The sequence below is a fragment of the Rattus norvegicus genome, chromosome 3, assembly GCF_021556685.1.
Source record: "Rattus norvegicus strain SHRSP/BbbUtx chromosome 3, alternate assembly SHRSP_T2T, whole genome shotgun sequence".
NCBI classification, from domain to species: domain Eukaryota; kingdom Metazoa; phylum Chordata; class Mammalia; order Rodentia; family Muridae; genus Rattus; species Rattus norvegicus.
Window position 1 is genome coordinate 98,948,614 of NC_141536.1, and position 26,980 is coordinate 98,975,593.

Below are 26,980 nucleotides of genomic sequence, written 5' to 3' on the forward strand. Positions count from 1 at the left end.
CTGAGTAGCAGGTGCTAAAATGTCCTCCCAGGTGCCTCTTTCACTGTTCAACAAACATTTCAGTCAATAGATTCAGAGACTCAATCCGAACTCCCACTGAGTGGCCTACTGTTCTTTAGAAAGTGTAATACATACTTATCAGAGGCCTTTTTGCCATAGCAAAGGAAAAAAAACAAAAATTAAAGACGTGGCTACAAAGCTTAGCCTTTTCTGTTTTTGTGGGGTTTGCTGTTGTTGTTGTTTTGTTTTGTTTTGTTTTGTTTTCATTGGTTTTTGTTTTGTTTTGGGACAGGACTTTCTGTAGTCCAGGCTGTGCTCAAACTTGCTATCATAACCAACACTGGCCTTAAACTCCTGATCCTCATGCTTTCGCCTCCCATTTGTGGCAATTAAACAATTTTTAGAATACATTTTAAAACATGAGTGAAGTAGGGGTTGGGGATTTAGCTCAGTGGTAGAGCACTTGCCTAGCAAGTGCAAGGCCCAGGGTTCGGTCCCCAGCTCCGGAAAAAACAAAACAAAACAAAACAAAACAAAAACAAACAAACAAAAAAAACCATGAGTGAAGTGTGGCATGGTAGCCATCTGTAATCTTAGCGCTTGGGAGGCTGAGGCAACAGGGTCTCAGTACTGAGGCTAGCCTAGGCTGCACAGCAAGACTGTATCAGATAGACACAGGCAGATAGACACAGTAAGCCAAAGGGGAGGACTAGGCGCTCCAGCCAGCAGGGCAGACTGTGAGAGATGATACATCACCTTCTCCTGCAGGTGCAGGTTATTCCGAAGATGTTCCTTGACTTCTTCATCAGTGTCTCTCTGTGGAAAGAGGCGAAATTTAATTCCCATGGATCATCTTGGAAATGCAATACTGTGTATAAGGGAGTATGGGTGATCAGAATACAGTTTAATGGGACAACTTTCTTAGAAGAACAGAAGGAGAGAAGTAAAGGAGACTTACCCCAAATTACTGACTCCAAGACAGCTTTACAAAGTGTGTACCTTTCTATCAACCCCCGCCCCTGCCCCTTGGAAGACTACCACCATAAACGGAGAGTACCACCCACTCCCACAGTCTTTCCTCTCCACTCGGCTGGACCACAGAGGCAGCTTACACAGCTGTATCGTGATTTCGCAAGCGAGATGAGCTCCTGGTCGCCTGGAGTACACATGTTCAGACCAATGGGCAGCATTTTCTTGAGTGCAGCCACGATGAGGGACGTCTGGATGGAATACAAGTCTCCTCGCCTCTTTGTCTTCTTCCGTTCCTGGTCCTGTCCTCCAGACTAGGAGATGATGTTGAAATAAAGAGAGGGGCTCAGTGACTCTCTGAAAGGAACTGCCTCAGCTCAGGGGTAGCTTGCTTCCTTGAGGCCCTGTCCGTACAGGTTGGGCCTTACTACATTTCAAAGAACAGTAAAAGAACAAAAACAAAAAATATGTTAAGCAAAACCAAACCAGATGGCCATTAAAGACCAGCCCAAACCCGAGCCTTCTCTTCTGTACATGCACACAAAACCACAGTAGCTAGACACACAGCACAGACATCCATAGTCTTTGCTTACTTGATTCTGCACCAAAGGGACAACAGTTACAACAAAAAGAATGGTTTTTACAATAGGTAAAATAACTCCCACAAAGAACAGTATCCTTCTACTGGGATACCAGTTAAAATGTGGAAGAGTGTCTATCACGAACCAGTGACTTATTTCCATGGCTGAAGCTGGTATTTGATAGCACAGGTATTCCACACAGCCTCTCCACCATGGGCAACACATTCTTACAGGAAAATTGAGACCAGGACTGCTTTGGGATTTGGCTTGCTATGTGGAAAAACTATACACGAAATAAAGGAACTCTCTAAGCCTCTGGGAGTTTTTCTAAGTTTAATTTTATTTTTAATTTTGCATATTTGCACTTACATGTGTCTCTATGTGGGAATGTACACATGAGTTCAGTTCCCACAGAGGCCAGAAGAGGGTATCCAATGCCCTGAAACTGGAGTTTCAGGAGGTTGTGAGCTGCCTGAAGTGGGTGCTGGGAGTTGAACTGGGGTCCTCTTCAAGAGCAGCAAGTGCTCTTAACTACTGAGTCATTGCTGCAGTTGATGAGAGTGTTTTACTCATGCCTTGTCATACTTTGCAGAGTTCATTCAACAAAGTATTAGTGTGGTTATTTTGTTTTTTTGCTGTTGTTGTTGTTGTTGTTGTTGTTTTTTTCATGGTGGTTGTAGTTGCAGTTTTATTTATTTATTTTGTCGTTGTTGTTTTGAGATGGGTCTCACCATGGAGCCCATGTTGGCTTCAGACTTGTGCTATTTCTCCTTTAGCCTCCCGATTCCCAGGATTCTAGGTGTAAAGTACATACTTGGCTCTAAGTAAGAGAGAAATCTGACTTGCATCACTATAGATGAAGGACGCTCCCGGACAAGCAACTGAAGATCCTCAGCATCCACTGCAGCTTTGGTGGTCTGGGCGCATACAGGAGACAAGAGTGTATAGCAACCTGCTTTTTATGATGCTATGTTTAGAAGAATGGTGCTAACCTTGCTTGATAGACTTTGCCTCAGCTGAATAACCAGATGACAGAAGTAGGGAGGGCTCTATGGCCTGAAATTTGTTAGGGACCATCATGCAGGAATGCTGGTTTTGCTTCATGAGTGTGTCTGTTAACATGCAGTGGCAGCACTATAGGTGACAATGACATGAGCATTGGGCAATCATCCAAGGGTATTGTATGTGTGCTTATCTCCTCCCCTAGCAGTGACTCAACCTGAAATCTAACTTTCTAGGCCTAGGGCAGAACCCATTTACAAGATATATGTTTCCTTTTATTTTTATATTTATTTATTTTATATATGAGTAGTTTGCCTATGTGTATTTGCATCATGTATTTGCACTATGTGTGTTTTTGGTGCCAAAGAGTTCAGAAGAGGGTATTGGATCCTCTGGATCAGATGGTCGTGAACCACCATGTGGGTGCATGGACTTGAACCAAGATCTTCTGCATGAGCAACACAAGTTCTTAACTACTGAGCCAATGTCAAAGCCCCAGACATGTGTATTCCAAGAGAAGAGTCAGAATTAGTTCTGCCTTTGGACCAATGCCTATGTTCCAACTTGTGAGAGAGATTCCTAATGACTAGTGACACACGGTTGAAAATGTGACTTCTCCCACCAGGCTACATAAGCCGCCCTTTCAGATGCTTATATTACCATTTGGAAATGAGTCTGATGAAAGATAATTGCAGAGGCATTGTGTCCCCAGTACTCCAGAAGCAGAAGTCAACCTCAATATGCAGGTTAGGAGGGCAGTAACACAGAGGAGAAAGGAAGAAACGATGCAAAGGAGGCCTTTCATATACTGCCCGCATCAAACGAAACACTGCAAGTTCCATACTCACAGAGCTTCCTATGTTCCTTCTCTGTTCTACCATTGAGTGGAGAGTTTTGAAGGCAAAATCCACCTGTAGTCTATCACCTAAACTGTCCATTAAGGCTAGAATCTGGCTATGCACATATGAACTACATGGTATTATATATGTATAAATGTAAGCACTAACACACAGCACATGGGAAAATATGCCAAATGTAACTATGGATTTTATATATAATCTAAATGATTTCTCAGTTATTCTCTGCTTAATTTTGCCAATATCATATTCTAATCATAACGGCTACATGTATGATTTTAATATTCTTGAAACATAACTGAAGTATTGCTAGTCCTCAGAACAAGTCTGAAATATTTCAGGAGTGAAAACATGATGCTTAGAGACCATAAGTTTTTTCTGAGGTCACACAGGAAGGCAGCATCTGAGACATCACCCAGCCACAACTGTATCTGGCCAAGGCTCCATTTTCCTTTTCTTCAAACTGCGTGTGAACTGGCTCTTACGTGTCTCCCCTTTTCCAACACATACTTTGGGTCAGAGGGTTTGGAACAATAGTGTGAGATACTTATTGTTGAACAGAAGGAGAAGAGTTTCTACACAATAAACTTCAGGAACAATTGGAAAGTTACTGCATCATGTGTATATTTTGTGCCCAAATCTTAACATTATCTGCTGATTTCAAACTTGAGTTCAGTCCCGGGGAGACTCTCTTTGAATCATGGGAGCTAAAATCAGAGGCAGAACACGTATAATATGAAAGGCCTAGGGTCACTAACAGAAATTAGAAATCTGAACCTGGTACCATGTCAGAAGAGTGGGGCTCTGAAGCTCCCGAGCCCTGCTGGACCTATCTCTGGCAGTATAGTAGCTGCCAAACTAACAGAGCAGGCGTCTGGAAAAGGGAGCCAAGATACCAGGGAGACCTTGAATAAAGCAAGGCTTGCCTGATGTCTCTGTTCCAAGGGTACATAGGCCTACATTCACTCTGCCTTCCCTGGGGACCCACAGGTTGGAAAAATCCCCCTGTACCACCCGCATGGTGATCACAGCACGGAGAGGAACAGAGCCTGAAGCCACTAATACTAGGACAGAAAAGACACATCATGCATTTGACCTGTACCTTTACTTGCATGGCCTGTGTGGGAAGACAAAAGGAAAGAAACAAGGAGAAGAGTCAGTCAGTAAAAGCAGGGATCAAGGCATTAGGCAGCATGTTACTCATAGCTTCATAGGCCCAGTTGCTCAGTCAGCACTAGAGAGACTCAACACTTCATGTAAGCAAAGCATGACGACTGAGGGGAGGTTAGGATGTAGGTTAATTTGCCCGCAAAGGATTATATATATCTGCATCAAGCACTTCCGGCCTAGGAGGAAGTTACCTCAGAGACCAGCCTTCTGGAATGTATGCTTTGTGACCCTCAACCAGTAGCTACTCACAGAAACTCTTGATATCTACATTGTCTCCTCTTCTACTCCCTTTAACCACACGGGGCTGCAGACAATTGTTATGTACCCAAAGACCTCAAGTTTTAATTTCTGACACTCACCACATTATCATTTCCAGCAGAACAGAGAACCAAGCTAAAGGCAATACCTGTCGAGGTCATTTGGTACATTTGATTTACAAAACATTATAAGCCTAATGTGCTATTTTACCATTTTTATTTTTTTATATTTAAATTCTTTTCATTCCATATATTTGGATCCTATTCTTTCCTCTCCCCCAATTTCTCCCAGAGCCTCCCCACCTCCCTTCCTGCCCAACTTTGTGTTCTTTCTCTCTCTTAGAAAAATAATCTGAAACCAAAACTAAACAAAGCTTCTCAAAAGCATATGCAGAAACAGAACAAACAAAATGAAACAAAACTTGAAGTCCTTTTCCTGTTGGCTATTTGCAACTGACAAAAATATATTATAAAAATGACTTGAGGAGTTTACACAGGGCCCTGACTTCCATCCAAAATAATGAAACCAAAGGAACAAAACAGAGCAAACAACAATGACAACAGGAGACCACGTTAAACTTTTGGGCTGGACATGACGATGCACACTTTTAATGTCAGCACTGGAGACTGAGGCAGAGTTCAAGGACAGCCTGAGCTCCATGATAGAATCTGAGGTTAGCCCAGACTACACAGTAAGACTCTGTCTCTAAATAGAGTGAGGGAGGAAGAGAGGGAAGCAGAGGGAGGTAAAGAGAGATGAAGATGGGTGGGGGTCCTATAACCCATAATAATTTGAGATTACTCCACAACCTAAATAACAGAGCCTCTTCAGTCTTACGCTGTAACTTTTAGACACCCTTTAAGTCATAGGTTCCTACACCTTGAAGGCTACGCCTTTATTCTTCACATATGGCTAGGTTTAAATACCACGGTAATCCCCTAGTTGCAGTTTATATGCCCTCGAAACAACTTCACCTCTTTGCTCTTGGGTTATGAACTATAGCAGTACTTTTTGATCAAGCAAGTAACTTTCTGTGTAGCTCTTCAGGGGGGGAAATAAAACCCAAACCAAAAACCCTAGACTTCACAGACCTCATGTTTTTCTGAGATGTGGGAGTTTGATGAAGGTACATTGCCTGGTGTTGTCTGTGCCAAGAGAGCGCAGGGGGCTCCTATCAGGCTTTGATGAAAGGCAGACCTGCTCTGCGGGAAGTGTTACATCACAGAGACTGTAAGTGAAGTGAATGTAAGTCAGCTCAACATGAGATGGTAGGAGAAAGGATTTCTGGAAATCAGTTTGAGAAATGGTGTGCATGGGGGAGGGGGTAGGAGAGGAAGAGTATGCGAAGTGGAGATCATGAGAAAGGAGGGAAGGGAGAGAGACTAGAGGAGAAATGGTAGGTGTGTGTGTAAGAGAAGGACAGAGGTAAAAGGAAAAGAGGGAGAAGAGAGAAAGGGAAGGAGGGAGGGAGGAAAGGAGGGAGAGAGGGAGGGAGGCAAAGGAGGGAAGGAAGAAAGGAGGGAGGGGGAGGGGGAGGGGAGAGAGATAACATGAATGTGAGATCTTCAAAAATGTAAGAACAAAGAAAACAGAAGAAAGAATGCAGAGCAAGGAAGTGAAAGAGAATAGTGTGTGTGTGTGTGTGTGTGTGTATGTGTGTGTGTGTGTGTGTGTGTGTTGGGGGGCACATGCACATGTGCACTCAGGGAACAAAAGTCACACATAATTTTGTGTGCTCTTGAAAGATGCAACTATACCGTCACAAGACAGTTCTTGTCCTTTTTCAACTGAAAACACATTCCAATTCTTGTATCTCAGTGGTTTATTTTAATGTTTATAATATTGGTCAAGGACTGGCTTAACATTTCTTTGGCTAAATGCCTTCTAACTTACCATTCCCCTCCGAGGAAGCTGCTGCCGTATCGCCAGAAAACAAAGTACATTTAAAAACGGAACGGAGCTAAAATATTTGCTCAGCTAGTCACATAAGCCAAATATATATTCACACACTTGTGCTTTATAAACAAAATATACAATGAGCTTTCAAAAAAATCTGTGTTAGCTGCCAGCAAAATAATATATCTTTGAAAGGATCTCCGAATAACTGGGTGGGAACAGCGTGGCCCACTGTATATTTTTTGTGCTTCCTGGCCTTCAGGCATATGCAGTGCGTGGCATGCAGCATTCATAGACACCCCCACTAAGACTTCCATATGCACCAAAGGCCACTTCATTTATACAACACAGGAGTGCAACTAAGAACAGAGACAAACACAAGCGATGGTGACAAGCGACCATTCAGACAAGGTAGCAGAGAACATTTCATTGTACAGAAGCAAGGGCAAGAGGGAGTCAACTGATATGGAAGAAAATCGCTCCCTGGCTTCCCACAGATAGTTCTCAATCCTCAGGTACCAGGAATGGCTGTTTATTGGAGGCAATGTATCTGTCTCAAAGCATTCATCAGATATTTTATCTGACAGCGCTGCTGCTGAAAACGGACTTTTAACCAGACTCTCTTGGGATTGTAAGCTCAACCCCATTATACAGATTGGAAAGCTGGACTCTGAGGAATTAAGTGAATGAAACAAAGCTAATTGGCACCTCAGCCACTGGTGCTTTCCTCTTTATTTCTGTCTTTTTTACTATTTTCTCTGTTCTCAGGTGATAGGGTTGGTGTGAATGCAACAACAATTGCAGAAACAATTGGCGTAGAGCCTCAGTGAAAATGCAGCAGTTTGCTCCTAAAGATGACCCTTTCCAAGAGGGAAATATCCGTGTCTTGAAGAAGAACATTCTCTGACCGGGCAAATGCCCCTTTCCTCATTCGACATCATGAATGAATAGAATGTTATGTTAGTTTTTCAATGAATGAGTTGTGAAATGGGTTTCTATTGCTTCATTCATTTCTAAACTCAAAGACCATGAAGATCCATTTATCGCCAGAGATCTGAGATGGCTTTCCCCATTCCTGCCCATCAGGGATCTAAATACTTATAGCAGATTGCCATGGATGCTGGCTGGGTGATTCCTGAGCCAGAGGGTCTACCCGATGTAAAAGATAGCGTGATATCTGCCTGGGATTTACCAACGTAAATTGTAGGAAATATGGGTTAAAGGCTACAAGAGGACCCTGCAAAGGTATCTTAGATAAGGTGGAGTCTGGGAAACCCAGGCTTGTGGTCCTCAAGTGAACAACTGTGTCTAACCATAGGTGAACGCAAAAAGAATGTGGAAACCCAGGTAGCTGTCTCTAAAGGACCAAAGGAGAGGCCATAAAATTCCTTGCGGCCGGGGTTGGGGATTTAGCTCAGTGGTAGAGCGCTTGCCTAGGAAGCGCAAGGCCCTGGGTTCGGTCCCCAGCTCCGAAAAAAAGAAAAAAAGAAAAAAAAAAAAAGAAAAAATTCCTCGCAGCCAAGGTTCTCCTAGAATATAATCTCCCTGCTTTGTACTGAACACAGTTCACTGTCAACTTTACTTGGCAGCATATGTTAAAAGTGTACTCTAGTGTGTACTGGAATGTAGATTGTAAGCTCTACAGTCAATTGAATACTGGAAGAAGAGCTAGTGTTAAAACAAATGAAAGACAGAAGAGGCAGTGCTGGTGACTGCAGGTGACCGCAGACAGTTGCCCTATTTGGTATAGCCTTAGGTATTCATGTTATTATTGTTGTATCAGAATAGTTTTTTTTCCCTGCTATGCCAAGACGCTGGTCGTCCATCCCAAACGGTTACTAGAAAGGTGCTCAAGGGTATCACTCCAAGACCACGCTTCCCATCTTGCCAGACCCACCTTTCACCTCTCAGGAGGTGAAACTGCTTCCCATCTTGCCAGACCCACCTTTCACCTCTCAGGAGGTGAAACTCCACTTTTGTGTTCCTCACAGGCAGCACCGTGTCAGCCAGAAGACGGCTGTCTCTCAGCTATTACAGGCTATTTACACTTGACATACAAGCCAAACCTCCCCAAGGAGCAGTTCTCAGAGAAACAGGGCCAAGAGTAAGCCGCAGTGCCAGTAACAAGACATCACGTTTAAGGAGACTTGGCTTTTGTATGTGCAACGGAAGAAGCAGGGCTAAGCAATTCTCTCCAGTCAAGACAACAGAGCTGACTGAGAACGAGATGCAAGTTCACTTTCCCTCCTATAGGTTAGCTTCTTCCCTAACCAGTAGAGTGGCGTGCCCTCTTTCAAACATCTCCTGCAGGGAGATGGACACACGTTTGGTTTTCTGAGGGCAAATGTCATGGAAAAATGAACATACGCAGTAAGAGGTCAGCTCATCTGGAGTAAAACATGCTGGCATCTCAAACAGAAAGAAAACAAGTGTGAAGCCAGGGTGCATGCTGAGGAGGCATAAAGGCAAGGTCATTTCCTCCAGACCCGTCAGAAGGTGGCTTTTCACACTTGTGCTTTTGCAGTGTGGCTGTACTGGACACACTTCTATTTTAAAGCCATTCACAGCAGTGTCTGTTTGGGGACCTCTCGAATGCCTTGGGCAAGTCTTGAGACTTAAACTTTTTTGATATACAAGCACCCATTTATTCCCAAAGCATGATGACCCTTCTGTTCAAGGGGAGTTTCTTCAGGTACATGGTGTGTGAAACAGCAGTGCAGGCTGCTGTTAAATGGTGGAACCTAGGTTGACTGTGTTATTTAAGCCCCACAGAATAGGACGGAGATCCAAGACATGGCTGAGGTAAAGGTTGAAGCATCCTTGAGACGGAATTCTAAAGACTTACTTTTGACATCTTGCTTTTGCTGTCTCCAGTTAAAAATGCCAAGTTATTAATTTCATTTTGAATCACGAAATTTTGCTCTTCCCTCTTGAAGTTCTAGACCAGGGCAGGGTAGAGGAAGATAATAGAGAAAACAAAAAAACAAAAAACAAACACATATAAAAAAAAGCATTAGAAGAAAGCCTTTCCAGATATATACCGGTCAAAACCATTCTAAATCTAGAGCCCAGGTGTCCTTACGTGAGATTTACACCACAGAATGAAGACCTCGGCCACCATTCGGAAGAGCTGGTCAGAATCAGTATCCGGGCTTTTGAGCCAGTTAGATCTGCATTACAAAGCAAGGGAATAGGTACAGGAGAGTCAGTAGTCATGACAACGGACACACTCCACAAGTAACAGTGGTATATATTTAGCCAGGTAAAACTGCATTACCATAGAAAGACAATAAGCCTCATACATTTAGGTCCAGGTTCATAATTGGGATAAGATACTTTTATCAAAGTTTTAAAGAATTGTCTCGGCAAAGCAATTGTCAGCCACCAACATTTCAAAACCACCACCTATACTTTGTTTCTTTTGTAAGTAGATGGTTAAAACCATAAATTTGGAAACAGACCATCCCAGATGCCTTACTGCAGAGAGACTTAATGAATAAGTCTAGTCAGCCTATGACAACAATGGCCACCATGGCAGCCAGTCCTGCCCTGCCCCTTGCTATTGGAAAGCCTTTGAGAATTTGAGCCTTACAAATGTGTCGTACCCTACGTTTGACTCTGAAAACCAGTTCTTTGAATGGAAGATTTAGAAGAATTTAAATGTTGTATGGGGCTGTGCTTCTGAATGCCTATGCTTGCAGATGTCAACAGAGAGCACCAGATCCCCTGGAGCTGGAATTACTGGTAGTCGTCAATGCCTCTGTGGATACTGGGAACTGAACTCAGTCCTCTGTAACAGCAGTACCTGATCTTCATCACTGAACTATTTCTCTAGTCCCTTAAGGCCAGTTTTCTGAATGAAAGAAAATTTTTGTCTCTCATTTAAACTGGTCGTGATGGGTTTGTGGTAGTGGTAGGTGGGTGGTGATAGGGGGTTGGTGGTGAGAGTGGTGGGACTGCTGGGTTGTATGGTGGTGTGGGGCAGTGAGGACATGTGTTCTTGTACAGAGGCCAGAAAACAACCTCAAGTGCCATTTGTCTTAAATTGTTTCTTACTGGCCTGGAGCTCCCTGTGTTAACTTGTCTGGCTAGCCATCAACACTTGATCTTAGCTGATCAAAAGGCTGAGAAGTGATGCCACCAAGCTCCAAAGATTTGCCTCTCTCTGCATGCCTTTAAATAAAACAACACAAAAATAACCCCCTAAACAAACAAACAAAAATCCTGTAGTTTCTGGGGACCATACTTACAGGCAAGAACTTTACTGACTAAGCTCTTTCTCCAGTCCTGGAGACCAAGTGTCTTTTATAACCTCTTAATTACCTTGGAAATCCTCTATATATAGGCTCTATTTTTTTAAACTAGTTTAGACATAACCCAATAGGGACAAGAATGTTAAATTAAGTCAAACTCAGTCATTTTCTATAAGTTATCTTGCCCATGTGTACATTGTGCATTTGATTAAGTTGTATTTCAAAATGGCAGGGTGAATTGCCATTTCCAAATTTCCTCACAGAATGATTAAACACACACACACACACACACACACACACACACACACACACACACACACACATCTTCTACTCAACATTTTTATGTGAAACATGGAGAGTTTCTTCATGTTAAGCAACTACTCAACTTTCCAGGCATCAACCTACCAATTCAATCATGACACTATCTGGAGTTAGTAAATGCCCCACATACTCAGCCCTACAAGACTGCTCTCGACTCCACACACCAGCTAGCTTCAGAATGTGACCACCTGCCTGCAAATCGGGAGCTTTTACCATTCTCTCTGTTCATAATTAATAAGAACAACGCATGGCTTTGGAAGTCACTTTGTTATTAACACTTTATCTTAAATAAAACTGAGAAATATGAAAGACTCAGGGCAAGATATTATTAATGAGAATTCCTGAGAAGAAGCTGTGTCTGGCTGTGAAAAAACAAAACAAAAAAAAAAACTACTAGAAGGAGTGTCTGTGTCTTCAGAGACTGACAGACCAATTGGAGCCTCTGTACAGTGCAGATATTGGAATGCAGATTCAGAGGCTGATTATCTTTGGCTAGTTTTGGTCTTCTGGAACAGTCATTCCTTGCCCCACTCTGTATCTGAATAACACCCTGTGATTATAAATAAAAACCTCTTAGAAGCTATTACCTTAGCAGAACATTCTCCCCTGAGAATGTTCCATCCAAGAGCTAGGGATGCCATCTTAGGCTTAAAGGATACCTACCCCATCTTGTACCTGCCTCTCTCATGTACCCACCAATGTATTTTAAAATTGTCTCAATTTATGAGTTTCTTTGTTCTTTACAACTATATAAATCCTGTGAAACTGTTTCTACCTTGGAACATGGAGTTCGGGGTAACCAAATAGTCATTCGAATAGTTCCAAAATAAATTTATTATTTCCTTAAAGATATGAGCTGTAGTTTTATGTTGACAATGTAGAAGAGGAGTTGAGATTCCAACCTTCCTCCAAGTAATTCACCCTCCACGTATCTTTATGTTTCTAACAGTTCAGAAAGTCTCCAAACTCCAGAGTTTAAGGTTTTGGAAAGAGGTTTCATTTCATAATGTTATAGTTTGCTTCAAAGGTCAACCTGACAAACCAAGGAAGGAGAAGCTTCAATTAAGCAATTGCTTCTATTTGACTGGTCTGTGGCCATGTCTGTGGAGATATTTGATGTAGGAGGGCACAGCCAATGGTGGAAGGTACCATTCCTAGGCTAATGGGCCATGGCTTTAAAAGAAAGGTAGCCAAGCTCCCCCTTCTAAGAAGGACTGAAGCATCCCCACTTTGGTTGTCCTTCTTCTTGAGCTTCATGTAATCTATGAATTGTATCTTGGGTATTCTGAGCTTTTGGGCTAATATCCACTAATCAGAGAGTGGATACCATCTGTGTTCTTTTGTGACTATGTTACCTCATTCAGGATGATATTTACTAGTTTCATCCATTTGCCTATGACTTTCACGAAGTCATTGTTTTTAATAGCTGAGTAGTACTCCATTGTGTAAATGTACCACATTTTCTTTATCCATTCCTCTTTTGAGGGACATCTGAGTTCTTTCCAGCTTCTAGGTATTCATAGCTATAAGGCTGCTATGAACATAGTGGAGCATGTGTCTTTGTTGTATGTTGGAGCATCTTTTGGGTATATGCCCAGGAGTGATATAGCTGGGTCCTCAGGTAGTACTATGTCCAATTTTCTAAGGAACCTCCAGACTGATTTCCAGAGTGGTTGTACCAGTTTGTAATCCCACCAACAATGGAGGAGTGTTCCTCTTTTTTTACATCCTTGCCAGAATATGTTGTCACTTGAGTTTTTGATTTTATCCATTCTGACTGGTGTGAGGTAGAATCTCAAGGCTGTTTTGATTTGCATTTCCCTGATGACTAAGGATGTTGAACATATCTTTAGGTGCTTCTCAGCCATTCTATATTCCTCAGTTGAGAATTCTTTGTTTACCTCTGTACCCCATTTTTAATAGGGCTATTTGATTCTCTGGAGTTTAACTTCTTGAATTCTTTGTATATATTGGATATTAGCCCTCTATTGGATGTAGGATTGGTAAAGATCTTTTCCCAATCTGTTGGTTGCTGTTTTGTCCTAATGACAGTGTCCTTTGCCTTACAGTGTCCTTTCCTTTGCAGTTTTATGAGATCCCATTTGTCGATTCTTGATCTTAGAGCATAAGCCATTGGTGTTTTGTTCAGGAAATTTTCTCCAGTGCCCATGTGTTCGAGATTCTTCCCCACTTTTTATTCTATTACTTTGAGTGTATCTGGTTTGATGTGGAGGTCCTTGATCCACTTGGACCTGAGCTTTGTACAGAGTGAAAAGAATGGATCGATTTGCATTCTTCTACATGCTGACCTCCAGTTGAACCAACACCATTTGTTGAAAATGTTATCGTTTTCCCCACTGGATGGTTTAGCTTCTTTGTCAAAGACCAAGTGACCATAGGTATGTGGGGAAGTGGGAGGGAGTGGGTTGGGGAGTTGGGTGGAGGAGTACCCTAATAGAGGCAGGGGGAGTGGGGATAGGATAGGGGGTTTCCAGAGGAGAAACTGGGAAAGGGGATAACATTTGAAATGTAAATAAAGAAAATATCCAATAAAAGAAAAGTTAAAAAAAAACACTAGAAGCAAACTCATCTCATGTTAACTTCTTTCCTTGGGGAATAAATCTAGTCCCTTAAGTTGAAAGGGGAGTTTTTTTCTTAAAGGTTTAGTTGATAATAAAAAGAAATAGAAAATAACTTACAAAAATAAAGGTAGTCAAGCAAACCAGGGTGAGTAAGTTTGTAAGTGGGCTTCCTCTATGGTTTCTGCTTCAAGCCCCTTTTGTTGCAGTTCTTGTCCTAGTGTCTCTTAATGAGGGACTATAATTTGTAAGCTGAAGTAACCCTTTTCTTCTCCTAAGCTGTTTTTTGCTACAGTGTTTATCATAGCAACAGGAAGCAAAGAGGAACACATAGGCATGACTAGTTAAATCATTGGCTTTGGTGATTGATGCCTTACTTCTGGAGAGGTCAAGAAGTTAGAAGATAGGGTAGGGATGAAAGTTCCAAAACATCTAATCATGTAGTTGATTTCTCATGAGTGTGAGCTCAATTATGGTAGATTGAGGCTTATTGTGAATAACAAAAGACAATCCTATAACTCAGACAGTCCCAAGTGTTTTAGGAGCCCTGTTCCAGTAGCCTAAAAGCCAGAATTACATTTCTTTCTTATGAAACAAAGTTTCTTTTATTTTTAAGATGATCATTTCCTCCTTCTTTTCCTTTCTCCAACCCCTCCTATATACCCTCCTTGTTCTCTTTCAAAGTCATTAACTGTTAATACATGCACATGAGTATATGCTTATACATTCCTGAATGTAACGTGCTCAGTCTTATAATGTTATTTCTATATATGTTTTTAGGACTGACCATCTGAAACTGGATAACCATGTGATGTTTTCTTTCCTGGGGATGACTATTAACATATAACTGTAACACAGAAGTTAAATTGGATGGCTTTCTTGGGATAAAGAAACAACTGGTTGCTGGTGCTGGTATGTCTTTAATTCAAGCACTTGGGAGGCAGAGGGAGGCAGATCTCTAAGAATTCAAGGCCAACCTGGTCCAAATAGTGAGGCCTTTTCTAAACAGAAAATGATCTGAAAAATTGATGTCTCTCATCCAGTGCAGAACATTATCAAAAACAAATTATGGAGCTGAGAAAACAGCTCAGCAAGTGAACTTTTCACTGTAGAAATATGATGGTCCAAGTTTGCATCCCTAGAGCCCATGTAAAATCAGACTTGGTAGCATGAATTTGTAATCTTAATACTCCTACAGTGAGAGAGGAGGCAGAGACAAGAGAATCCCTTGACGCTCATGCACTTGCTAGCCTGGTGTACTCAGAGATGAATACCAAAGAGATCCTTTCTTAAGTAAAGTTGGAGGCAAGGATGAGTCATTCTGAGCTCCATACATGTTCCTGCACTCACATGTTCAAATGTGTGCACACGCGCGCACACACACACACACACACAGTTAGTTTGGGAAATATGATTGGTATTCCTGGGTAACCTGATAGATAGTCCTACCCAAAACACTATAGAGGTCAATTCACCTTTAGATTTTTCCTTCCTTCTTATCTCTAGCTCTAGCCTCAAGAACATTATTACCGAACCACTCTTGTTTTCAAATTCAACTGTCATCTTCTTTATATAGTAGACGTGGATTTTGTTGTTGCTGTTGTTGTTGTTCAGGGTAATATTCTGTCCCACTAGAAATCATGGTACTCCACCTGCCTTAACCTATAACCAGGAAATGATCAATGAGATCAAACAGGAAGTTGAAGAATGGACTTCTTGGAAAAGTTCTTTCAGCAGAAAAGTATCATGGCAGAAAGTATCTTTTTGCCTTTGCCCTGTGATATTTGCTTTAATCTTTTAGGATTAGAAAGAAAACCCGAAGTCTGGAAGTCTGATAGACATATTAAAATGTAAAATAACTTTGGAGATGGGAGACAATGGGAAAGATATACAGACAAAGGTGTGAGGGCCCACAATGAATGATCACACTGGCCATACACTGCCTATCTTTGGGTTTCTTTTCTGTATAATAGACTTCTCATCTCTTTAAGCAGTATAGTCACTTCTCTATTACCTGCAGCAATTCAAATGCAATTCAAGTTTGAGGTTTGAGACTGATAAGCTCTTTGATTTTCCTTCACATTGATTTCTCCAGAAAGCTTTTTTCAGGGTTACAGTTCTCATTTTATCAGAACCACCAGCTGTTCATTCCTCGGTGTTTTGGTTTAAATGAGCTTTGTGCATTTGTTCTGTGGCTTATGTGAGAAGAGGCAAAGGGTCATATCCTAATCTGCCAAGAGAAGGTACAACCCTGGGAATGGTCAGTAAGCAAGAGTATCAAAAATAAGAACTTAGGTACCATTTCCTGGTAGAAAACCACTCTGTTCTCTTCGCCTTCATATTGGGATGTAGTTTGAAATGGAGGAATTTAGCTTTGCTCATGCCTTTTCCGAAATGCAAATTTGTATTCACTGTTTCTAGTAAAGTTCTTCCCTTCAAGCCAGATCGTTGAGTATGAAGAACATCCTTTTAAATGTCTTCTCCCAGGCAGGCAACCTTTCTGCACCTCTCCTTCAAGCCAGAACAAGATGACACTTGCAGGAGTAAAGATTTTGCCTTCGCTTTCATTGCTCAGGCTCGATCTGTTCATAACGATGGGTTTAGAGGGGTCAGCATCTAAGTCAATTCTTAGGCACCCGATCCCCATTGAAATTGTTACCTAACCCTTGGTTTCTTTATCATCAGCACTGGTTGCTATTAAAAGGCAGCCATGAAATGCAAGGCTTCTAATGGAGGAGATCCATCTTAGTGGTCATGAGTTGGGACTTTTCCACGTAAGGTAATGGGGAAAAAGCAGCATAAGCAGGTGAAATAGTATATTAATGGAGGAAACAAGAAACTTTGTGGATAGAGTCTTAACAAGCTGAGTATGGTGCCTCGAGATGCTAGCTGTAATGCCAGGGAAGGTGGAGACTCCTGTGAGGAGTCTCAGGCAGAGAAGACATACTTTATTCACTCTGAGTAAAGGTTGCTGTACAGACTGCTAGGTGACCAGATGTTGGCAGGCACCTAGGCACAAACTGGCGCATATACACAGGCTGCTACACAGGTCACATAGAAGTAGGCTCACAGGTCTGCAGATAGGCATATGCAGGCAGGCTAGGGAAGGTGAAGTCTCTGGTTTGGCCATACCACCTCCCAACCCCCCACCCCCGAAAAAAAAAACCCACACAAAAGTAGCATTTTGCCAGAAATCAGTACGTAACATTACATTACTACATATTTTTGTGTTCTCTGGGCATCTGCTATCCGCCATTTATTTGCTGACTCATAGCCCCATAGGTGTCCAGTGTTAACCATAGGTAACATATGTATACCCCAAGCTTCGTATCCATATCATGGCCATGTTGTCTAAACATAAACTGGTCTTTATGTCCCTCTGGCCACAACAGCTGTACACTTGTAATTCCAGCACTGAGGAGGCTGAGCCAGGATTGTTGAGTTTGATGCTAGTCTGGGATACGTACGCAAGACCTTGTCTCAAATTCTACATACCCTCAACAGGATGGGCTAGAATCTTGGGCAATAGGTTTTCAAGATTATGGTTTTCAAGATACTAAAGCTGTGCTCTTGGGCTCAGGGTCAGATGTCTGAGGTGAGGCCTTCTCTCAGCATTACTGTAAGACTTCACTCCATACAGGCTTCAGCCTACGATGGCCACTAAACAGGGTTTACTTTGTTTCCTTTTGATAGCTTCTAAAATGGATTTTTTTAAACCAAAAGTTATATGACCAAGTTTATATTTATGTCCAACATGTTTCTGAATCCCAGAAAGGAGACAAAAAGACCATTGCCCTTTTAGAAACTGGTTGAATCAATCTTGACTTCTGTCTCTAGGCAAGAGGAGAATGGCAGCTGATGTATCATGATCTGCTCCAAGTTCTTGAATATCTTGCCAGCTTCAGGATCAATATCGACTAATGGAAATGTCTTTTCAAAAGGAGATTCAAACACCATCCCATAGGGATGAAGGAAATACCTAGGTTTAAAAGAATGACAGGAAGATGGGACATAGAATTTCTTCAATATTTTAAAGTGTTGTTACATGAAGGATTAGTTTTCTCTGGCTTTAGAGAGCAAAGTTAGAGCTTATAGGTAAGGGCTACAAGTCAAGTTCCATATAGTGTGAAACTGGGATGGGACTTCATGCAAAGCAAGATTGCTTCTGTCCTCTATTTCTTCCCATCACTGGGTAAGTAAACAGGATAGGACATTCTCGGCAAGAAAAGGAAAGAGATGCTTATCTATCCAGGTGGAGGAAACATGAGGTACAACAATATCTTTGTCAGCTCCTCCGCTCCATCAGTCCAAGTCGGTTGGTTCTTTTGGATGGAGAAAGTACTAGTGGAACTAAAGACTGTACTGCTCTCTGCTTTCCGCTCTACTGAAAGCCCAGGGACAGATTTTGGTGAAAAGGGTATATTCAAGGCTGACCCTAAGGAAAAAGAAGACTTTCCTATCTCAAATCTCTATCCACGTTGAGAAATAGGCAGAAAAATCCCGAGATGGGGCAAGTCTTTTCATTTCCCTTCTTGAAAGTCTTACAGTCTTCAACTTCTGGACCTAGTCAGATAAATCACTTCCCATGGACACAAGGAAGGAAGGGGGCATCCCTTGATTAGGAAAGAGACTGTGGGAGGAGACAAAGGTAATAAAAGAGCCAAAGACAGATTAGAAGGGGAGGCAAAAATAAACCTCACTTTATGACCTCAGTATCCCAACTCTCCTCCTTCCTTCTTTCAATGCATTAATAATAAACTCAGAGTCACCAATAATGCATTGGTGTCGAATTAAGGGCAGAACTCGGAACACTTCCTCTTAGTATCACTTGACTAAGAGCAAGCCCAGCTTTGAATTCTCTAATTCAGTCTCCCTGTGTCTTCTCTCATTCTGGCTGCCTGTTTTATGAGTCTGAATCTATACCTGTCTGAAGGTAGCCTTTCGAATCTGTCCATCTGTTTGACCCTGAATGTTTATCCCAAACAAAAGATTTTGCACTCTCTTTCATTGAACAGCACAGAAAATATCACATGGGGGGGAGGAATGGAGGACACTTTACAGAAATCTTTAACAAAATTTTACAAGGGAGTGAGTGAGTCACTGACCACTGACATCAAATAAACATGATCAAGCCATATCTGAATGCTTTGTCCAACATTTATGGTGGCTATCCATTTTATGAGACTGCTTTCCACTTGCGCTTGCTATTTTTAGCAAATGATTACCATAACGCATGTTCAAATGTGCATGCATTACTCTTGGGTCAGGGGCATGAAAGACTACTTAAGATTACAGCTAGGTATCAGGTTAGCCTGTGAAGGCTGATCACACGGGACATCCAAGGCAAGCAAGGTTGGTTGTTATATCGTTCACTTAAAGGCAAGTTAAACAGGCTGAGCACACAGTAGGAAAACAGTTATAAGTGACTTTAGGATGTATTATTAACTCTGGCTTTGAAGTCCAGCAAAGGTTTCAGTCTCCTTTAATATAAGAATTGTTTTTATCATAATGCATAGCCATATCTTCAAAATAATCAAGTGAGAAAGTATGTTGTTCTGGATTTCTTTTTCAGGGTCTCACTCTTTAGCCTAAAGTCTTAGTGCATCCTTCCCTGAAGCCTCATGAGTGCTGTACTTACGGACACGAGCCTCCGTGGACATTTTTTCCCTATACTTCATTCTTAATATAGTACAGATACTTTCTGCTTTCACTCCTATGAAAGGTCTTTGAAGGGACAGACACTCATGTTGAAAGGATGTGTTTCTAAAGCAGGCTCACATGGCTGTGACGCTCAGGGAGGAACAGGTTGAATAGTAGAGATGAATGAATTAATGATGATCTCAAAGACTCTCTGACATTGCCATTTTTAGCAACTGTCAAGCACCTTGTAAACAGACCATGCTCTCTCTTGAGTCTTGATCATCTACGGTGACACGCAATTCAAAAGCTATTCCAGGAGCAATCTTGCTCCATTTTTATTTTTATTTTCACCTCAAGCTCTGACAAATTTCCTCTTTAAATTGCTAACATAATTACGTTAACGGAAATGACTAAAGTTGATACTCTAAGAGCAGAGTTCCTTTGTCAAAATGAGCATAATTTCCTGTAGCTAGAAAAGGAAATATAATATGCTAGCCTTAATGTACATGTTTATGCATATGTGTGTAGACAATATTTATGCAGAAGATGTTTTATTTCAAATCCTAAATATAAATAACCTCATACAAATTACTTTAAGTACAACTTATATTATAAAGATGAATGCTAAAATGAATATGAATCTCCTGCCATGGTAGAATGGGAAACAACTTCGAAGTCAGCTATCTTCTCTCATCTATTTTTGCATCCCTTCTAGTGCTCCCAGATTATTAAGTTTTTTGATTGTAAGAGAGTGTGGTATGGTGAAATACTTAGTCTTTGCTTATATTCCTGGCAAAGGGGGTCCTGAGTAGTTTTTGCTTTTTATAACAAACCTCTCTGGCCATAGAGGGGTTTATGAATGACATGAGACTTACCATCTCATAACAAACCCATATATTGATGAGGGCTAGATAACTTCAGGATAATACCTGGGCCCCAGACAGACTAGAACTCTCCATTGCTAGTTAGAATCAGACTACAGGGTTGGAACTTTCCTAAGCTCTTGGGGTAAAAAAGGATTCAGTTCAAACTCAAAAAACCAATGAGCACTGATACAATCAGTCAATGAAGGCCACCTATAAAACCCTTAAAGACCAAGGCTGCTGATCAGTGGTAGTATACTTGTGTGGCAGGCAAACCATTCTAGGCTCAATGTCTAGTACAACAAAGCAAAGCAAAATAAATCACAATATAATACCACCAGTCATCAAAAACTCCTCAACACTGAGAGTCAGGGGCTTCTAGACAGGTGACCACTCTGATATTGGAGAAGCTGCTGCACCTGGGGAAAGCCTGGGAATTCTGAGCATCTCCAAACCCATGCATATTTATTTAGATGTTCCTGAGTTACTAATAAATCAGTAATCCTAAATGCTTTCCTGAGTTATTGGAGCCCTGAGGATTGACATACTTCCAAGAAAGACCATATTCTCAGTGGAAATAGCTAGTCCCATGAGTTCTGAACTTACCCCAGGAAAGGGGCTTATCTTCCACTTTTGTTAACTTGAGCCCTCAGCTAAATCAAATATGCACATTTCCTGGCTTGTGCCCCCCTACTCCGTAAACTAGAATGCTGTGGGTCCCAGAGACAGATTAGGAATTTCTTTTTCCTCAGTTTCAGTAAAAATTGTAGTAAACTCATTTCCCCATATTAACATGTATTATGATATTTTCTCTTATTATGGGTAGATATTCTGACCCAGCCCTTGTTCACTACCAATCATTCTGAGCAGGAGGCTCATAGAAATCTGAGTTTATATTCTGCACAGAAAAACTGTGGCTAGCCTGCTCACTTCCTTTTAACATTTTTAATGAAATTTGTTCTTAGATACTTTTCTATATGTACGCAAAGTATGCTGTCCATTCTTGTCCTAAACTTTCCTTCCTACCTGTTGGGTTGGTCTGGTGTTGCTATGTATTCAAATGCTAAATTCTGGCACTCAAGATCTGGTTACAGATTTCCCAGAGGGTGCACAAGTAAGATTCCTCCTCTCCCAAAATCTACCTGTATCCAATCATTCAGGGTTAAGGTAGATCCTTGTGAGTTCTTTGTTTCATGACAGATTGTTAAATGGCCAATCTTGTGTGGGCCCAGCACACATAACTTCAGTTGTGAATTAATGACTGTATCATTTGTTAGCTATTTCCTTTTGAAAACACTCTACTATGGAACTATATCCCCAACCCATGGCCATTCCATACATGACTGGTGTTTGAAGTTGGGTCAGTCCTACAGAGAAGCCTGTAGTAACTCTGGGTAGTGTCAGAATTAGTGTACAATGTTGCATACTCTGTTGGTATTAAAGTGGAGAACCAGTGTGGGAAAATTATATACATTTGATGGGAGGGGTGGAACAAATGTAATAGTATAGTTTAAAGTAACATATTTGTGTATTAAATTGACAAGGGTTGGATTTGTAATGGCAATTTTTGATTATTATCTTGATTGAGTTAAGAAATATCTGGGTGGGGGGAGCTGGAGAGATGACTCAGGGATTAAGAACACTGGCTGTTCTTACAGAAGACCGGAGTTCAACTCCCAGCATCCACATGACAGCTCTCAACTGTCAATAATTCTTGTCCCAGGGGATAAGACACACACATGGTATACAAACACATTTGTAGGCAGAACACATAAAATCAAAATGAAGGTTAAAAATGAAATTTAAAAATGAAATGCCTAGGACATTGGTCAGGCCCAAGTTTGGGTATGTATATGAAGGTATTTCTAGAGAGGCTTATATGAATTGGAAGACCCACCCTGAAGGTAGGTAGGTGGCATCATTTCCTGGACTGTGATCCCAGGCTGAATTAATAAGGAAAAGGGGGGAGGGACAACAATGGAACAATAATATTCTGTTTTCTCAGCTTCCTTACCTACCCAGATGTAAGTAAGCCCCTACTCCTCACATTCTCCTGAAGGTAGACTGGGTCTCCTCAGACCACGAGCCAACATACATCCTTCCTTAAGTTGTTTCCCATCAGTTATCTTCTGGTCACAGCCAAGTAGGAGGAAGGTAACTAATATATCAAGGGTGTTGAATACCACATTTTAAGGTTCCCTAAAAATATCTGTGCTTATTCTACAAACACTTTGCTTTCTTTACAGGCATATAGGACTACAGGCCCTCCTATATCTCAAATTACTGTTTCAGTATTCATTCCATCACAATTAAAATTTATATGCCAATTGATCACATTGGGTTTTGGTAAAAGGATGGCTCATAGAGAAACTTCCTGGTATTGTGGAGTTAATTTGCTTAATTGTGACATTCAAGCATTTCAAGTATTAAACATCCTGAACACACTGCTTCCTGAGGGCTTCTGTCCATAGTCCCTCTTCCCACAATGATCTTCTTCTGGACATTGTGGTTCCCAGCCACTTATTTCCATGGATCTTTGCTCAAACGCTGTTTTTTCAGTAACACCAATTAAGGAGCTACATTTACTTGTCCTTCCTAATTCCATTGATTTTTCTCAGTATCATTGTACTTGGGTTTATTTTTTTTTTTAATTTTTAATTAAATTTTTTTTTTATTGTGTGTGCTTTTTTACTGCCAAAATGAACGCTCCTACACTAAAGAATATGCCCTCTCCCTCAAGGGCTTGAACAGTGCCTGGCAGTCAAGGACAGCCATTGAATGAGTATATTAGAGAGCAGCAAAAATGAGGCAATGCAAATCTTATTCAACCAGCTTCCCTTGCCTTGAAGTGGCCCATGAGGATGCATGCCTCGATCCATACAGAATCCCTTGCCAAGGAAATCGCTACACCTATGTTCTGACTACTGGTAGAAAGCCTGGTGGTGATGACTATGACTTCCTTCGTCTCCCTAGCAACACAAAGCAATATTATCTTTCTGTGTTATTTGATTGCACAAACCAGCCTCGGAGAGCGGCCGGCAGCTTCCAGACATCTCTTTCATACCTGTTGTTGTCCACATAGCGGATCAGCATGGGGTAGAAGGCATACAGGTCCCTGCAGAGGACAGCAAACTCGTCTAGGATGAGGAGCTCAGCCTCCTGGGTATCCCCCTTGCCATCAGTCTTCAGCTGCTCCTCCTCCTGCACAATCTTCACCGCCTTCTTCTTCAGCTTCTCCAGGGTGGGGATGAAGTGGCTTCGAAGCAGGTCAGGCCTGGCTTTGCTGATGATTGGCTGGGCATACACTGCATTTGCAAACAGAGGACCTTAGTCTCGTTCCATGGATTGTGACCATTAATGAAAGTAAGAAAGGTGAGATTGAGGAAACCGTCAATCCAGGATGACATCTGTGTATAGCTCCCATCTGTGATCCTTCCTGGAACGTCCCTCTCACAAGTCCACAGTGAAGAGTGGGGATCCAGCACAGCCACCCTACTCAGTAACTCCAGCCCATAGAAACCCCACACAACATGAATTCCTCACGTATGCATGGCCTATGCCATACCCCTTCTCTCTTCTAGCACATTATCTTCCATCATCTGACAGCCTGTCCATGTTGGTCTTGGCTCATCAGTCATTGGATTTTATGTCCCTGCAGGAAGCCCTTTCTTTGTTCATGGAAATTAATACTTTGTTGACCTGGGAACAAGCACTGGGTGTATGCTTTCTATTGAGGTGACAGATAGGTCAGTTACCCTGATCTATCATTACACGTAGAATATCTGTACTGGGAGTCACACTGTACCTTAAAAATTTATACATTTATTATGTGTTAAAAATAAAATATACATCTATGTTTACATGTATATGCTTACACATGCTTTCTAATTACTTCATTATTTCATCTGCCCAAAGCATAATAGTCCAGTCAAGTTCTAAGCTCTCAGCACTGCCATTTTCTTTGGACTTTGAGGGAGGGAGCATGGGCTTGGACAAACTGAGGCATTACTAGAAGTAGAGAAGCTGAACAAGAAATTATCAGGGCTGCCATGTTGGCCTTTTGTAAAAAGAATAAAAGGAAACCCACATGTCCTATCCTATATAAAAATGGGATATCTTTATATCCCATTGATTAGATTCTGATTATACTATTGCGAATTAGGTCAGCTGAGCTGAATAGTGTGAGTATAAGAATCAGAGTAATTGCAAGAAAAAGTAAAATGGACCCATGGATTTCGGCCCGCAGCAGCTCTCTGCTCCCAAACCCCGTGGGAAAGAGACCTCACCACCTGGTCAGGTGGGCACTCCCGAGGCTGCAGAGCGGAAGAGACCACCAACACTGCCCACCCCTGCCCACATCCCTGGCCCAAGAGGAAACTGTATAAGGCCTCTGGGCTCCCGTGGGGGAGGGCCCAGGAGGGGCAGGACCCCTGCCTGAGACAACGCAGGAACCTGAAGGAAACAGACCGGATAAACAGTTCTCTGCACCCAAATCCCGTGGGAGGGAGAGCTAAACCTTCAGAGAGGCAGACAAGCCTGGGAAACCAGAAGAGACTGCTCTCTGCACACACATCTCAGACGACAGAGGAAAACACCAAAGGCCATCTGGAACCCTGGTGCACTGAAGCTCCCAGAAGGGGCGGCACAGGTCTTCCTGGTTGCTGCCGCTGCAAAGAGCCCGTGGGCAGCACCCTGAGAGCGAACTTGAGCCTCGGGACCACAGGTAAGACCAACTTGTATGCTGCAAGTGACCTGCCTGGTGAACTCAAGACACAGGCCCACAGGAACAGCTGAAGACCTGTAGAGAGGAAAAACTACATGCCCGAAAGCAGAACACTCTGTCCCCATAACTGGCTGAAAGAAAACAGTAAAACAGGTCTACAGCACTCCTGTCACACAGGCTTATAGGGACAGTCTAGCCACTGTCAGAAATAGCAGAACAAAATAACACTAGAGATAATCTGATGGCGAGAGGCAAGCGCAGGAACCCAAGCAACAGAAACCAAGACTACATGGCATCATCGGAGCCCAATTCTCCCACCAAAACAAACATGGAATGTCCAAACACACCAGAAAAGCAAGATCTAGTTTCAAAATCATATTTGATCATGATGCTGGAGGACTTCAAGAAAGACGTGAAGAACTCCCTTAGAGAAACACAGGAAAACATTAATAAACAAGTAGAAGCCTACAGAGAGGAATCACAAAAATGCCTGAAAGAATTCCAGGAAAACATAAATAAACAAGTAGAAGCCCATAGAGAGGAGACACAAAAATCCCTGAAAGAATATCAGGAAATCATAAATAAACAAGTAGAAGCCCATAGAGAGGAGTCACAAAAATCCCTGAAAGAATTCCAGGAATACACAATCAAACAGTTGAAGGAATTAAAAATGGAAATAGAAGCAATCAAGAAAGAACACATGGAAACAACCCTGGATATAGAAAACCAAAAGAAGCTGTAGATACAAGCTTCACCAACAGAATACAAGAGATGGAAGAGAGAATCTCAGGAGCAGAAGATTCCATAGAAATCATTGACTCAACTCTCAAGGATAATGTAAAGCGGAAAAAGCTACTGGTCCAAAACATACAGGAAATCCAGGACTCAATGAGAAGATCAAACCTAAGGATAATAGGTATAGAAGAGAGTGAAGACTCCCAGCTAAAAGGACCAGTAAATATCTTCAACAAAATCATAGAAGAAAACTTCCCTAACCTAAAAAAAGAGATACCCATAGGCATACAAGAAGCCTACAGAACTCCAAATAGATTGGACCAGAAAAGAAACACCTCCCGTCACATAATAGTCAAAACACCAAACGCACAAAATAAAGAAAGAATATTAAAAGCAGTAAGGGAAAAAGGTCAAGTAACATATAAAGGCAGACCTATCAGAATCACACCAGACTTCTCGCCAGAAACTATGAAGGCCAGAAGATCCTGGACTGATGTCATACAGACCCTAAGAGAACACAAATGCCAGCCCAGGTTACTGTATCCTGCAAAACTCTCAATTAACATAGATGGAGAAACCAAGATATTCCATGACAAAACCAAATTTACACAATATCTTTCTACAAGTCCAGCACTACAAAGGATAATAAATGGTAAAGCCCAACATAAGGAGGCAAGCTATACCCTAGAAGAAGCAAGAAACTAATCGTCTTGGCAACAAAACAAAGAGAATGAAAGCACACAAACATAACCTCACATCCAAATATGAATATAATGGGAAGCAATAATCACTATTCCTTAATATCTCTCAACATCAATGGCCTCAACTCCCCAATAAAGAGACATAGATTAACAAACTGGATACGCAACGAGGACCCTGTATTCTGCTGCCTACAGGAAACACACCTCAGAGACAAAGACAGACATTACCTCAGAGTGAAAGGCTGGAAAACAATTTTCCAAGAAAATGGTCTGAAGAAGCAAGCTGGAGTAGCCATTCTAATATCAAATAAAATCAATTTTCAACTAAAAGTCATCAAAAAAGATAAGGAAGGACACTTCATATTCATCAAAGGAAAAAATCCACCAAGATGAACTCTCAATCCTAAATATCTATGCCCCAAATACAAGGGC

The 26,980-nt window shown here is 41.7% G+C and overlaps 1 protein-coding gene across 3 annotated transcripts in view; it reads right to left on the bottom strand.

The window, feature by feature from the left end:
- The window catches only part of Ryr3 (ryanodine receptor 3), a 553,860-nt gene that overhangs the window by 49,112 nt on the left and 477,768 nt on the right, over positions 1–26,980 (bottom strand). For all 3 annotated transcript variants that reach the window (XR_015684544.1, XR_015684543.1, XM_087655160.1), the window contains exons 67-71: positions 23,454–23,694; positions 9,816–9,903; positions 9,579–9,671; positions 1,113–1,283; positions 757–816 (exon numbers count right to left, since the gene is read on the bottom strand). Coding sequence is in view for 1 of the 3 variants with exons in the window: in XM_087655160.1 (XP_087511286.1) it covers positions 757–816; positions 1,113–1,283; positions 9,579–9,671; positions 9,816–9,903; positions 23,454–23,694 (653 nt within the window). In the remaining 2 variants the exon portion in view is untranslated. The remainder of the gene's footprint in view (positions 1–756; positions 817–1,112; positions 1,284–9,578; positions 9,672–9,815; positions 9,904–23,453; positions 23,695–26,980) is intronic.